General features: G+C 41.7%; 1 protein-coding gene across 5 annotated transcripts in view; it reads left to right on the top strand.

Annotated features, from left to right (window-relative positions):
* HIVEP1 (HIVEP zinc finger 1) overlaps positions 1-14,383 on the top strand; it is a 131,896-nt gene extending 117,513 nt beyond the window's left edge. For 4 of the 5 annotated variants that reach the window (XM_030943325.1, XM_030943324.1, XM_030943326.1 and 1 more), the window contains exons 8-9: positions 7,860-8,377; positions 11,250-12,395. In XM_030943325.1, coding sequence (XP_030799185.1) covers positions 7,860-8,377; positions 11,250-12,395 — 1,664 coding nt within the window. Of the gene's footprint in view, positions 1-7,859; positions 8,378-11,249 lie in introns of all 5 variants that reach the window. The other variant, XM_030943327.1, reaches the window with a different exon arrangement.
* The last annotated feature ends 388 nt before the right edge of the window (positions 14,384-14,771 follow it).

Raw genomic sequence — 14,771 nt, 5'->3', positions numbered from 1 at the left:
ACTAAGCTGTATGTCTTCCACTAGAATTCCACTTTGAATTAGAGAATTTACCCAGAAATTTAAGAAAGCCACAAAAGGAATTTGCTGGTTCCAGTCTTTTGTAGCTTTTTTTTTAAAGTCTGGGTAATCACAGTTATTTGAATATACAATTTTTTAGATTCATATGAGGAGCCAGCTGTGACCGACAGCAGTATAGATTAAATGGATGCAAACTGAACCAGGAGAGCAAACTCATGCACAATCCTGAGCACAGGCAGGCACACACACACAGAGTCTGTTTTTTCAGTAATCTGAGAAGCTGAAATTTTGTTGTGCTGTGGTGTCTCAGGAAAAAAGAAAGATGCTCTCTAGCTGTCTGAGACTGTATGTGATCAGAGCTTTTAACATAGCATTCTTTGTATTTGGACTTGTCATCATTTGGGTATTAGTAAATGCTTTCTGGCCTGGGTTTTTGTATTCAAAACGATTCCCTCATCCATTTATCTTTCATCTTCTGTTCTGTGGAATGTTCTTGTCACCAAAATACAGGGTTACAATGTGAGGAATGTTAATATCTGAATTAAATTGTCAGAGGAGGTGAACTGTTTAGTGTGACAGACTGCAACTGGGGATATCCTCTTTGGCCCTGCTCACACGCTCACACAACATTTTGCTATCTAGTCTTAAAAAAAACCAATAATATGTGTTCAAATTACAACAGTTAAAAACTTTGAACTTGTAATAAGCTAAAGTATGAATGGTATGGTATGTCTGAGTAAACTTGCACAAGAGAATTTCTTGATAATGAAATCAGTAGATGGGCAGAACATTTAAGGGGTTTCTCTGCAGAAATTCTATCCAAAAATTTTCATTATTTTTACCAGTAAAAATACATAATTGTCAGTTTCAGATACATGTTTATAGATATTTACACACATGCATATTAAGAAAATACTTTCATTTTCTGCAGTATTATTGCCACAGTTCTAAGCTAATTAGCTATATGTTATTTACAATAGATTTTAAGTCAGTTTCAATGGCTCTTCACTAGCTTAATCATGACTCAGTCTATTTTCACTGAATCTGCATTTAAGAAGTGAAAATAAATGAAAAGCCTTGCAATAATATCCTCCTTTTACAAAGAGAATGGAAGGCTGGTTCTGTGTAGTTTACAATAATTATTTAATTTTTTTTTTTGTTAATATCAGTGTCTGTTTTTCAACTAGATGTACATTAGGCATGCTGAAGCCCTACACCCACAGCCTGACACTAGACTACCTTGTGCTAGGTTTGATTTACAATATACAAATTACTTAAGAAGGTTTAGGTGTAAATAATCTCTTCAAGCAGAGAAGATGCTCTTACTTTTTGGTGTACTTTCACTTCATTACTTTCTGTTATCTTAGGAATGAAAGTCAAAAACCCACAGATTTTCTTCTTCTCGTTTCTGAGGAGCCCTGGTGATCACCAGTCTGAAGTTAACCCAGTAGATGTCACTGTGAGTCCTGTAGAGCAGTGGACAGTAGCTGAAGCAAGACTGAAATCCAATAATTGATGCCTATGAACAGGCCTAGAATGACAGGAGGACAGCAGGGTTGGGTACAGATGCTGGCATTGTTTAATCATATCTTTTTTACTGCCCTTTAAATTCGTGTGGATGGCTGTGGAAGGATCTGTTGCAAGTCTAATACAACGGGTGAAAGGCAAGTCTAAGTTGTAATTGTTTAGAAGAATAGAGTGAATTATGACACACAGACCTCACTTTCTGATTTATGATCATATTATGACATGCTGAAAAATACTTCTGCCTTTCTTGCCATAGTCTTGAGACTCTTGCCATTTTTTCTTGAGTTTGATGGAGAATATATAAAATACAGAATGGATGCTTTATTTTTAAATGCTTTTATGTAAATGCCAATCCATAACTGAAGATACTTCCAGAACTTGAGACAATGAACACTGCTTTGTATTACTCAGGTGCTAAAAGCCAATACATGTAATAAATTTAGATTTAGATACTAATAGATAGTGAATAGATACTTAGTAAAGTCTGCATAAGTAGAGCTAATGGCAGTCATATAGTTATCTACATAACTGCACATTTCCTTAGGAATCTGTAAAACTGAGCAGTCCAGCCTTGTATTTTCAAGCTGTTCTTGTCTTCCTGCCACTGAAAGAATGAAAATGAACATTTTTCTCTTTATGTGACAATCTACTTAAATATGATTAAGTTGTAACTAAATGTGACAAAGTTACAAGCTTTTGAACTTCATCACTGGATTTGGTGCAGAAATTGCTGTATCTGTAGCAGGTCCTCAGTAAGTCAGGTCATGTGGCAATAATACTGCAATTAAAATTAAAAACTGTAAGTTGAGGTTCTGAAGAACCTTTATTTTAGTACTTTGCAGTATGATGATAATTAGATGGCTGTTGTTAAAACCGTGTACTGTAAGGATTCCTATAGGAAAAACTTCTAATAAAATTAAAAGTCAAAGTACATAAGGAGACATATGTTTCAATTACCCGATTCATAGCATCCTAACTATGGAAATAGCAGTATGTGGACTTACTAGCCGCAGGCACTTCACAAATGGACATGTTAGGATGCTGATAATTCCAGCTAATGCTATTGTGCTAAAGAACTTGGAGTTCTTTCTTTTCTGCTCTGGGGTAAAATGTCACTATAACAGAGCCTTGTCCAAGAAGCTTAACACCAACACCACAAACATGGTACAGAGCTGACCAGCTGAGGACTGGAATAAATGAAGGACTAAGGTATTTTTGCCTATGATTTGTGGACACTTCAATACGCAGGATAAAAACTTCCGTTTTCTTAAAAATAATTGTAGCTGGCATGTGAACAAAATCCTCAGTCAAAAGTTATGTCCATGTTTCTGTTAAGCCTTTACTTCCAGCTGTTCCTAATTTCTGCAGAGTTCAGGTCTGTAAAATTCACTTACTCATGTGAAGTCCAGGAAGAAGAAAGAGTCTTTCTAAGAATTTAAAAGATTGCAGCAGTTGACAGAGGATGAAAGGCATCACCTACTCTTCCAAAAAGACTCTTTGTAAAACATTGAGGCTCTCTTGAACAGTTTGTCTGTTAAAATGGGGAGAGTTGAGTTACAAATTTGAAAGAGAAGTAGCTTTCATAAGCCTTCACTTAATAGTGTGATACTTTTTCCTGTTTTCTTTTTTAAAAAAGAAACTGAACTTTCATGCTGAAAGCCATTTCTCCATATGTTAGGAGCCTTTAAATTTATGATACATCCTTCATTTGAAAATACCGTACACCATTTTACAACCTCATACAAAGTTAAACACAGAAGTAATTTTGTTCCCACTGGAAATTGAGTCAGTTTTAGTTATATGTATGTGTGTGTATATATATAAGCTACATAAGCATATGGTTATAATTGTGCATAGTTCAAGATAGGAAGCAAAGAATTAATCTTTCCCCAATTAAAACTGCCAAGGAACTTTAGTAGGCAGGGTACAATTACCAGAATGGGATTGGAGCCAATACTGCTTAGTTAAAAAGACACTGCTTGGAAGAGAATCTTCCACCACAAAGAATGGTCACAGCCTCAGCCTGATGCCTCCTTCAGAGGAGACCCATAACCCTGCCTGGGTCTTTTAAAACTTCAGCATCAGGTCCTCTTGAACTTCACAGCAATGCTTAGTGGGATCACTGATTGGGAAAGCCTGCGCACCTCTTGTTTCAGCAAATGTGCACTCAGGTATAAAAGCCAGAGCAAAGCATTCCTTTGTGCATTGCCAGAACAAGCAAGTCAGGAATCTTATTTTTTACTCATCTGATGTTGCAAAGCAGTGTGGGAGTAAGGGAACCACATTCATCGCTGTCACCTCGCCTACACTGCAGGCTCTGGCTCCAGGTAAAACCACACTCAAATAGAAGCTGGCAAATGCACAAAGGGTGGAGGTAAACAGGGAAACAATAGAGGGAAATGATATCCCATGGAGTCCTGCATGTAAGGAATCTGTGTTCCAAACACAGTTTCCCTTTCTCTTTCCATGGCTTTGTTGTAGAAAGCTGGGATGTATGCAGAAAATTCCTTCATAAGCAGCATCTGCTGGTAAATCCGGTAGCATTTTAAAATGTTGATGTGAAAGAAGATGGTTTCTTCTAAATCATTGTTTGCACATATGTTTTCCTTGCTTTACAAATGCATCAAGTCAGTCTAATCACTTCAGGTAATTCCTCCTGCCAGTAGAAACAACCATTCATGATTGACATCAGCTTTAATAGAAAATGTGATTCATGTGGAGAGAGGGAGAAAAAAAGCAAGAATCAGTAGGATTTCATAGAGAATAGTTATGTGACATTGGTAAAGAGAATGAATTTAAGAGCGAGTCCAGAGTGAATTCCAAGACTTTGCAATGTGCCCTGCATTATTTAAAGCGTTGCAAGAAAGCTGTAGGCCACCCTTTAGATGTGACACATGGAGAAGTCTTCAATATCTGTTACAGAGGCATTGAGGAAATCACAGAATATTCTGAGTTGAAGTGACCCACAAGGATCATTGCAGTCCAGCTCTTAGCCCTGCACAGCACCATCCCCAAGAGTCTCACCATGTGGCCGAGAGCACTGTCCAAATGCTTCTTGAACTCTTTTAGGTTTGGTCCTGTGACCACTTCCTTGGGGAGCCTGTTCCAGTGCCCAGCCACCCTTTGGGTGAAGAACCTTTTTCTAATATCCAACCTGTCCCTTCCCTGACACAACTTCAGGCCATTCCCTTGGGTCCTGTCACTGGTCACCAGAGGGAAGTGTCTGTCCCTCCTCTTCTCCTCACAAGGAAGTTGTAGCCTGTGATGAAGTCTCCCCTCAGTCTCCTTTTCTCCAGTCTGAACAGACCAAGTGACCTCAGTCTCTCCCTGTAAGGCTTGCCCTCAAGGCCCTTCACCATCTTTGTTACCCTCCTTTGGATGCTATCAGCTTGATATCTTTTTCATATTTTGCCTCCCAAAACTGCCCCCAGCACTGGAGGTGAGGCTGCCCCAGCTGAGAGCAGAGCAGGACAATCCCCTCCCTTGCCTGCCTGGCCATGCTGTGCCTGATGCCCCCCAGGACAGGATTGGCCCTCCTGGCTGCCAGGGCACTGCTGGCTCATGTTTAGCTTGCCACTGACCAGGACCCCCAGGTCCCTTTCCATGGGGCTGCTTTCCAGCCTCTCATTCCCCAGTCTGTCTGTACATCCAGCGTTGTTCCGTCCAAGGTGCAGGATCCAGCACTTTCTCATGTTGAATTTCATACAGCTGGGGATTGCTCATCTCTAATCTGTCACGGTCTCTCTGCAGGGCCTCTCTGCCTTCGAGGGAGTCAACAACTCCTCCTAGTTTTGTATCAGTTTTTGCTCAGTGTCCCTTCCAGTCCTGTGTCCAAGTCATTAATGAAGATTTTGAAGAGCACAGGGCTGAGAATGGGGCCCTGTGGAACCCCACCCCACTAGCGACAGGTTACAAGTCTAATGTCACCTGATTCACTGTAACCATTTGAGCCTGACCTGTGAGCCATTTGTTCACCCATCACATGATGTGTTGTTTATCCAGCTGTGAGCTGGACATTTTATCCAGGAGGATTCTGTGAGAGACACTATCAAAATCTTTACTGAAATCCAGAAAGGTTACATCAGCTGGCTTCCCTTGGTCAACTGCATGGATTACCTTGTCATACAAGGGAAATCAGGTTTGATAAGCAGGACTCTCCTCCCATGAAGCCATGCTGGCTGTGACCAACGGCTGTGTTGTCCTCCAGATGTTTTTCAATACCTCCTGGGATAATCCTCTCCATAACTTTACCAGGCACAGAAATGAGACTGACTGGTCAATAGTTTCTGGGGTCCTCTTTCTTGCCCTTCTTGAAAACTGGGGCAACGTTAGCCAGCTTCCAGTCAGCAAGGACCTCTCCAGATTCCCAGGACCACTCAAAAATCAAGAGAGGCCTTGCAATGACATCAGCAGCTCTTTAAGTATTCTCAGATGAATCCCATCAGACCCCATAGACTTTAGGTGTCCAGCTGGAGTAGCAGTTCCCACACAACTTCAGAGTCAACTGGGAGTTTATCATTCTCACAGCCATGGTCCTCCAGCTCAGGGCACTGGGACCCTCCTCGCTTGTCTTTGGTATTGAAGGCAGAGGTAGTTGTTTCCATTCAGAAATCAAACAGATGTAGATTTTCTAACATGTTAGATATGCTTGCTTTGCAAGTTACTGAAAAAACACTGTTTATATGAAGAATGGAAATGACAGAATTATAGAGAAAAAAATACCAAAAACATTTAGTCAGTGCACATGTTGTTGTTAATAATATCTTTAACAATCATACTTGCCATAATTTTGGAATGGAAGTTAATGAATTAATTTTTCCACTAAAATGTATTTTCTATTTTTAACAGCTTTGTCTGTGGATGAGAATTATAAATTAAAACTATTTAAAATTCTGATAAATATTTTTGTTAGGATCATTCCAATGACCTGGAGGATTTGGGGTATTTTTAATAACATGTCTGACCTGTTCACATCTGCTGTAGTAAATGTAAGAAATCTAGTTTCCATATTTAGCTAATGTACAAATTATTGTGTAGGCAAAGAGGGGGAAAGTCATTACAGAGGGATATTTCCAAAGAAGCAATTGCATTGCTCATTTGAAACCATAAAGGCTTATGATGGTGGGTAACTTACTGAAAGCTAGCTCAGTTGAACCCATTTATTTCATCTGGAGTTCTAAATGTTTGTTTTGGTTTTGGTAACTTAGCAGCCTAAAGTATAGGCAGTATATTCAAATTCTTTTAAGGGTCTGATTTTTTCAGAATTGTTCATTTTAATGGTAAGTTGCTGTGTAAGTAAGTAAGATGCTGTCCCCTAGAACAGTATCTCTGAGATTTTATCTAACCAGACATCTTTGGTTTTACAGAGCCAAATTATTTTTATGCAGATATGTTTTTTTGGACAGCTCAAGAGGCAGACCTTTAATCAAATACAAAATATTAATGTATTCAAAGCATTTTGTCTTTTATAAAATGGTCCCAGACAGTCTGGCTTGGAATCAGACATAGCAGATGGGATTTTCTGTCGCTTTACTAAAGACAACACTCTTTCCAAGATAGATACAAAAGAAGGTGAAAAGCTGCAGTTTAACTGTATTTTGTAGAGAAATTTACCCCTAGACAGAGGTTTGGCTGTAAGGAGGGCTTCTTTATGCAAAGAAAGATTCATAGGTAAGTTTTGATACAATTAATGCTTTCTTGGCTCCTAGGACATCTCAGGTAATTTTTTAATAAACCCTTCAAAACATTAGTGAAGTGAAGAAATCTACTAGGGTCTAATTTTGGTCTCCTTTGCCTGTTAACGAGAAAAGATTCTTGACTAACAGCCTCCAGTCTTTCTGTTTGCATCCTTCAAAAACCTTTGCAGCCATGATTCATATTAGGTACAAGGACACCCACTTATGAGTCAGAGCCAGCCAGAAAATATCCCACTTCTAAGGTTGACAGACCAGCCCCTCATGACAGCACTGGGAACCTAATGAACCAGGAATCTGCTCAATGCTCCCCAAGCAGAAGAGTGAAGGGTGACTTTGAGCAAATGGTTACAAGTGGCATGAAGGAAAACAGCCAAATCCAGAGGGTTAAAAACAACATAGAAGCAGAAGATGAAAGATTATGTAGCTGTGCAGTTAAATATGTAAGCTGGAAAATAAAAAGCAAAATTTAACTCTACCCTGTTGCTTTGCTGCAGTGGGGTGTGAGTGGAAAATACATATGCCATGTGTTTTTTTGGTGGTTTTAGTTGTTCTCTCCTGCTTCCTTCCCAAGTCAGCCCAGGGCCTTCATTGTCTTAACTTCTCCTTCCACTTTTGCAGGTGAGAAGCAAAGATTTGGCTATGACCGGTCAGGATACGACGTGGAGGAGTCTGATGGTGGCGATGAAGATGAAAATGACAACGAGGACGATGATGAAGACAGCCAGGCTGAGTCAGTGCTATCCACAACACCCTCGGTGACAGCCAGCCCCCAGCACCAGCCCTCTCGCCACAGCCTGCAGGATGCCGCCAGCACCGACGATGACATCAGGCTTCCAGACTGCTTCACCGGGGCTCACACGGACTCCATGGATGGTCTCCCAAAAGCACTGCTGACCAAGATGACTGTCCTTAGCACAGTGCAGTCGGTCAGCAGGACCTCCAGGTCGCCAGCAGAGTCCACCCATCAGGAAGCACATGAGGACAAAGCCCAGGAGAGAGGAGTGGGTCCCTGCGGTGCTGATACGGCACTAACAGACATTGCTCCTGCATCTCCACGTTGCCAGATGTCTGTGGATTACCCTGATCCACATACAGCCTTGGGCCACTCCTTAATATCAACTGCAGCTCTTACGAAGGTAGGAGTGTCTGAAACCAGGGAAAGAGTGGGATTTTAAGTCCTCCTTCTAAAAAGATCTTCTTGGAGATTTTTCAAAGAATAAAATGTTTGCCTTTCCCTTTATTCTTAGAATTCTTGGTGATGAGTCTTTCAGAAGAGTTAAAATTAGTCCAGGCACAATATATAGGACTGTAGACACAAGGATGTTGTAGGAGCGTTGCTTTTCAAATTCTTAAATTTGATTGTGTTCTTCCTGAAAAGTTTAATTGTAATATGGTCATTTCAGCTGATTTTTGGAGCTGGTAGATTGTATTCCAAATCAGAAGGAAATAACAAATATGGTGGTGGTTATGTTTTCAGGAGAAAGTGGTAGAATTCAGCAATCATTTCATTCTGAAATATGATGATACAATCATTGGTAATTCCAAAGGGAAATTAATCTAGTCCCAAAGTTTTTTGCCTTATCACTAAAAAAAAAATGGTGCAATTGTTTATCTATCCTTCAGATATGCTTAATGGTAGAATTAGAAAGAGCACCAGATGTTCAAGGAAACTAGGAGATTGCCCTTGCACAATAACAAAAGGAGAGATGAACACAGGACTGAGACCTGAGTTCCCAGTGCTCTCAGCTTTTGTCCAAGCTGAAAGAAGATTTTAATCAGAAAAGGATGTATTTTGCCCATGCATGTGTTAGACGTGTGGATTTTCAAAGCAGTGTGCAGAAAGATGAGGTCAGTCTGTATGCAGGTCTGTGGGAGCATTCAGTAATTTTGGCAAATGTTTTTTAAAACTGTGCCCATGAAATCACAGAGAGAAATGGCACGTGCTGAGCCTTTTCCAATTCAGCAATGGCTTTAATGGACTGTGATGGGGGTGGTACAAGTCACTTACTAGACTGACCCTAAAGACAGTTTTTGTAATTTTTAGTTCTTGCTACAGACCATGAAGGTATTTGAGCTTTCCAGAGCAATGCTCAAAAAAATGAGATGCACAATAGTTTAATTAAAGGGTTAATAAAAGCACTGCCTTCTCCATGATGAATGCAATATTTAGAAATATTATATAGAACCAATTAATCCTCTAGGTTGGAAAAAAAGCTTGAGATCATCGAGTCCAAGCCTAAACCTAGCTGCATGCAGTTACTGAAAAAAAGTAGCAGAAAATTTTCAAAAGCATAAAAAGTAAAAATTTCAATCTGTTTTAAGTACTTAGTGGCTTGGTTTTTTCCTTTGAAAATTTACACTACTAGATTTATTTTTTACACAGTTTAAGATAGCAAACTGTTGACAACTGGAGAAACAGTAAAAATTATTGCTGCATTGTATTGTTTGACGCATGTTCATCCCTGCTTGTAGGAACTGTGAGTTCATATGGCAAATGTTAATTGCAGCGAGTTTGTAGTGTGACAGAGAATAAAATGATCTCTGATCACTGTATATGCCTGCCATAAAATGGGAAGGGTCCTAGTATTTGGAGTTTAGGTTCCATTGTTGCCAGTGGATACCAGAAGGACATTTAACTGAGTGTACTCCCTCATTAAATAGAACCACTGAAGCCTCAAGTAAATATTCATGCAATTAAAAATGTTGAATGGTATTCATTTATATAGCTTTAATTGTCTACATAATATATAATTGTCTACATTAATATATTAAAAAAAAAGGAAGGCATGTAAGTAATACGAGGAAGCAATTCCTTTCCAGATTTTCTTTTCCTTTCCTAGACCAAAAGAAGCATCAGCCTTGTGTCTCCAGTGGTTAATCTGCAGTCTGTTCCTGTTGCGAATGACTGTGGATCCCAGATCTTGCAATTGAGAAAAGGATGTATAACAGCCTTCCTCATAGCCCAGGAAGGCTGTTCTACATTCCTTTGAAAGCATCCATAGCAGTTTATCAGGATGTCTTGTGAGGTGTCAGTTCTGAGAAAGATGTTGATTTCTTTCTCACACCCATCTTCTCATTTAGACAGGATGGCACTGCATAGCCAGTTAATCATATTCTTCCTTTGCTAATACATTTTGAACAAGCAGATTTCAAAAGCATTGCTCTCTGATTTTGAGGTTTTTGCCTGCTCTAGGGAATTTTTGAGAGTTAGGACTGTAAAAAGCTAAGTAATGTTGCACCAGTGCATGTGTGTGATCAATGTGCCAAAAAGGAAAAGATAACCATGAGATTGCAATTGTACTTTCAGACTACTCGTTTTAGGAGGTTCCAGGAAAGGAGTTGCAAGCCTTGGTCAGTAACAGGCTGTAGGAGAAAAGGGAGGATAAAAATAGGATTATCAATCCAGGTGTGTGCACCACAATGAGCTGAGGCAGCAATGGGATGTGAATCCCACATCTCCCTCCAGTATCCACCCATCACTTCCACCTCTTCAGGAGCTGTAGTTGTCAGCCATCTCCTGTCATTGCATACCCTGTCTATCACACTAGAAGCACCTATGACAAATGTGCCATGATGCTGCCTCTGGCTGCTGGAGGCTGTAATGCCTTCAGGAGATGAACACAGTGCATCAAAAAAGCCAGCTTATGCTTATTTAACCTTCTTGCCTGAGGTGATTTCCACATAAAACAGGTCTCCAAAGCCTTCTCGCCACTTAAAACACACGTGCAAAAGATATTCAGCAATGTTTTTGAGCACGAGTGTTTGAGAGAAATTAAGCAAGGATAATTAGGAGAGGAAAATGCAATTAGTGGATGAGGAAGGAGGTGGAAAAAGAAAGGAAGGAAATCAGTTCATTGTTTAAGCTGAGCACTATATACTATGAACCATTTTGTTGCTGTTCTTTCTGAAAAAGGGGCATGGGAAGCACTCCCAGCTCCCTCGTGTTTTCATGTCACCGAAGGGCAGCGGTGGCTGCCACATTAACAGTCCTGTGTTGTTCTCTCCCAGAGCACACCCTCCATCAGCTCCCCATCCTCGCTGGCAGACCACAGCATGCCGACACCGACAGCGCCATCACCCTACAGCGAAATCCCGGAGGAGAAGCTGGCTGCCGAGCCGAGAGCTCCCCAGACTCACCTCTTCAGCCACCTGCCCCTTCACTCACAGCGGCAAGCCAAGGCTCCCTACGGCATGGTGCCTGTCGGGGGCATCCAGGTGGTCCCTGCTGGCCTGGCCACCTACTCCACCTTTGTTCCCATCCAGGCGGGGCCGGTGCAGCTCACTATCCCAGCTGTGAGCGTGATTCACAGAACTACCAGCGCCCTTGGCGAGACAGGCGGCACGGCCCCCGGCACCACCGCGAATCCCGTGGGAGTCGCCGAGGTGAACAGCGTGGTGCCGTGCATTCCCATTGGCCAGGTGAGCATGCCAGGCATTCAGGGGCTCGGCACGCCCAACCTGCAGCCTCTGCCGCCGCTGGGCATGGAGACAGTGAACATCCTGGGCCTGGCAAACACCAATATCGCCCCGCAGATGCGCCCTCCAGGAATTACCCTCAATGCCGTGGGCCTCCAGGTGCTGACGGCTGGCGCAGCCCCGCAGGGCACCAACCCCAGCCCACAGGGACCCCTTCCCGGCCTGCAGATCCTGAACATCGCCCTGCCGACCCTCATCCCCTCTGTCAGCCCCGCCAGCACTGAGGGGCACGGAGCCTCCGAGGCACCCACCGCGGGCTCCAAAGCCAGCGAGGTCCAGCTGGAGCCTGCTCCTGTCGGCTTCCCTACAGCCGAGGCCGGCCGGGATGCTTCTCCTCAGGCGGTGGCTGGTGGCCAGCGGTATGGCGGGAAGAGCCATCCTGAGCCCAGCCCGCTGACCAACGCCGCTGGTCCCGGGAAAGCTGATCCTGAAAAGACTGACCTCGCCAACCCCAGCAAGCCAAAGCGTGACCTCCCTGCCCTCCAGGTGAAGAGGGCTGCCCCGGCAGAGCCCCGCTCCAAGGCGAATCCCAACATGTTAAGCAAGTCCCCAATCCACCGAACTGTCACCCCGGACAGACAGGTACCCAGGCCGGCCGCCCCGCCCCAGCGGCGAAACACGGTGCAGTTTAGCGATGGCAGCAGTGACGATGAGGATAGACTTGTAATAGCAACCTAGTTTTCGGTTTTCATTGTGTTTTTATTTTTAGAGTTTTTTGGGGTTTTTTTATAACACTTGCAGGTTTCTTTGCAAACCTTCCTTTCCTTAAAGCACATTTTTCTGACACAAACCCATTACTAATCTTCGTGCAATCATGAACTCTTGACCAATAATTGTTGTTTCTTGTCAGCTCCAGCCATTTTTGTACATGTTGTATAGACGATTGTGCCTTTTTGGAGTTTTATGTTTAGAAACCTGTACAGATTGTTGAATATATATATATAAAATATATATATATAAAATATGTATATTAAAACCAGGTAGTTGCTTGTGTTTAGTAAGTAAACATCCTATGTCAGATAAATAAAGGATTAAATTATATGTTGCACTGCTAAATGTAAATTTTTATGGCTGTGGGACAAAGTTTCTGTGTACAGATCTAGTATGTAAAACTCCATATTTATTGTATCCATATTAGTCTTGGAAAAGGGTCTGTCCATCTTTCTTGTGTAAGACAGTAGCTTTACACTTCAAAGAGAAATACAGTATCTGTGTTACAAAATATTACAGTAAAATTTTGTTTACTGACTTTACCATTGCTTATGTTGTGCCTTTTTGATGCAGTCCGGTAGCTAGAGAGGTGCTTGACTCGTTCCTTTCAGTGCCCTTCCGTGCCCTTCCAGCTGGTTCAGCTTGAAAGGATCTGGTGGTGGTAAAAGCCCCTGTGGTTTTACCTGCCATGGGAGAGAGAGTAACTCATCGGGCTTTACTTGGAGTAAAATCTTCCATTCAAAACATCTGGCAAGTGCAGAGTGGGGAGGGAGTCCCTCAGCTTTCCGCAGAGCGAGCATCCATCCACCTTGTGTTTCTTTCCTAGAATTTGAAGACTTGCCTGAGGGAACATGGCAAAAGGGTCACAATGAAATATTTTTTTATTTGTAATCTTGAACTATAAAACCACTTTTTACTGACATTAAAATGTTGTTACACAAGAAAGGAATAATTCTTTGTGTGTTAATTGCAAAATCCGCCACACGGTTGGTGAAAATGCCACTACTGTAATGAGGGTTTGGCATAACTGATTGCCATCAACCTCTTAGGAGTCTGTGTTTCAGGAGATCTTCATTTACAGGTAGACAAAGCCATTTTCTCCCTAAATACAAGTTTGTCTTACTCATGCAGGGAAAGAAGAAGGGACTAGAGGCTTTTCACATACAGTTAATGTGCTGTTCTAACAAACCTGTCATACTGGGCATACAAAACATGGATGGATCCCAGAATAATGAAATTTAATACTCCTCTGTTTGCACGTAGTGAAAACAATGTAAAATTATCACTGAATTGTTTGGATGTTCCAACAATGGCAGGAGACATATCTGACAAGTTACAGGGCTACACATTCCTAGAATTTTCGAATTGACTTGGGATTCATGCTACAATTTTTAAGTAGAGTTCGTTTCCTGCTGTGTCCTTTTATCACATTGTTACAGAAGGTTTTATAACCCCTTTAATAACCAAATTCCAGTTGGAAACTGGAAGGTGTAAATTAAAAGCACAATCACCTTTATGGAATTAACAAGGATGAACACATATAAAACAAGTGGAAGAAAAGGATGGGAAGCAAATCTGGGGAAAAAAGGGAGCAAATTTGAATGTGAGCTGGGCTGCATTGTTCACAGATTAACTCCTGTATCCATCTCAAGGAGGTAATTCATACCTTGCACTGCTCATATTCAACAGCAGCACTACCCTAGATCCATTTTTAACTTTACACCGGCTTTTGTACAGTACTCACATTGTACTCATTACATTATTCCATTATGGCGTGTTGTAAAACTGTAGGCGATGTTGAATGAGCTTTATTAACTTCCAGAAAGAGCACTTCAGTAGCAGAAAGCCATTTCTATTAGTCGTGATTATCAGGCAATTGTACTAATCTAGCCATTAGAAACACACACATTGGAAAGGGGAAATTACTCCTGTCTCTGACAGGGCTGTGCAGAGCCTCGCTGAGGGCCCCAGCACACTAACTACCAAGCACTCTCAACTCACATTGAACTTCATGAGAGTTAAGAGTCCTCGGCTCCCCGCAGCACCGGACTTCAGATTTGTGAGTGTCTTATGTGCAAGCCCTGTGTGGAATGTCACTGTGAATTTGTATGTTCTTTTTATAAGTGTAGTAGTGGTGTCAACGTGTCTTGTACCATTATCATTTTTACCTATGTGAAATTACCCCAACCAGCCAAAGCTAGAACCAAAACATTGCCATGTTACATGTGCTTTAAGAGCCTGAAGCTTTTTCCAGTACAATCAGGTGACAGTTTGCAGTCAATGAACTCAAGAAATTTTGCAATAGTTTTAGCTCCTTTAAAATGGACACCTACCAGCAAACTA

This window comes from Camarhynchus parvulus, chromosome 2 (assembly GCF_901933205.1).
Source record: "Camarhynchus parvulus chromosome 2, STF_HiC, whole genome shotgun sequence".
NCBI lineage: Eukaryota > Metazoa > Chordata > Aves > Passeriformes > Thraupidae > Camarhynchus > Camarhynchus parvulus.
Note: the sequence above shows the minus strand (reverse complement) of the source record. Positions and strands in the feature narration are given on the sequence as shown.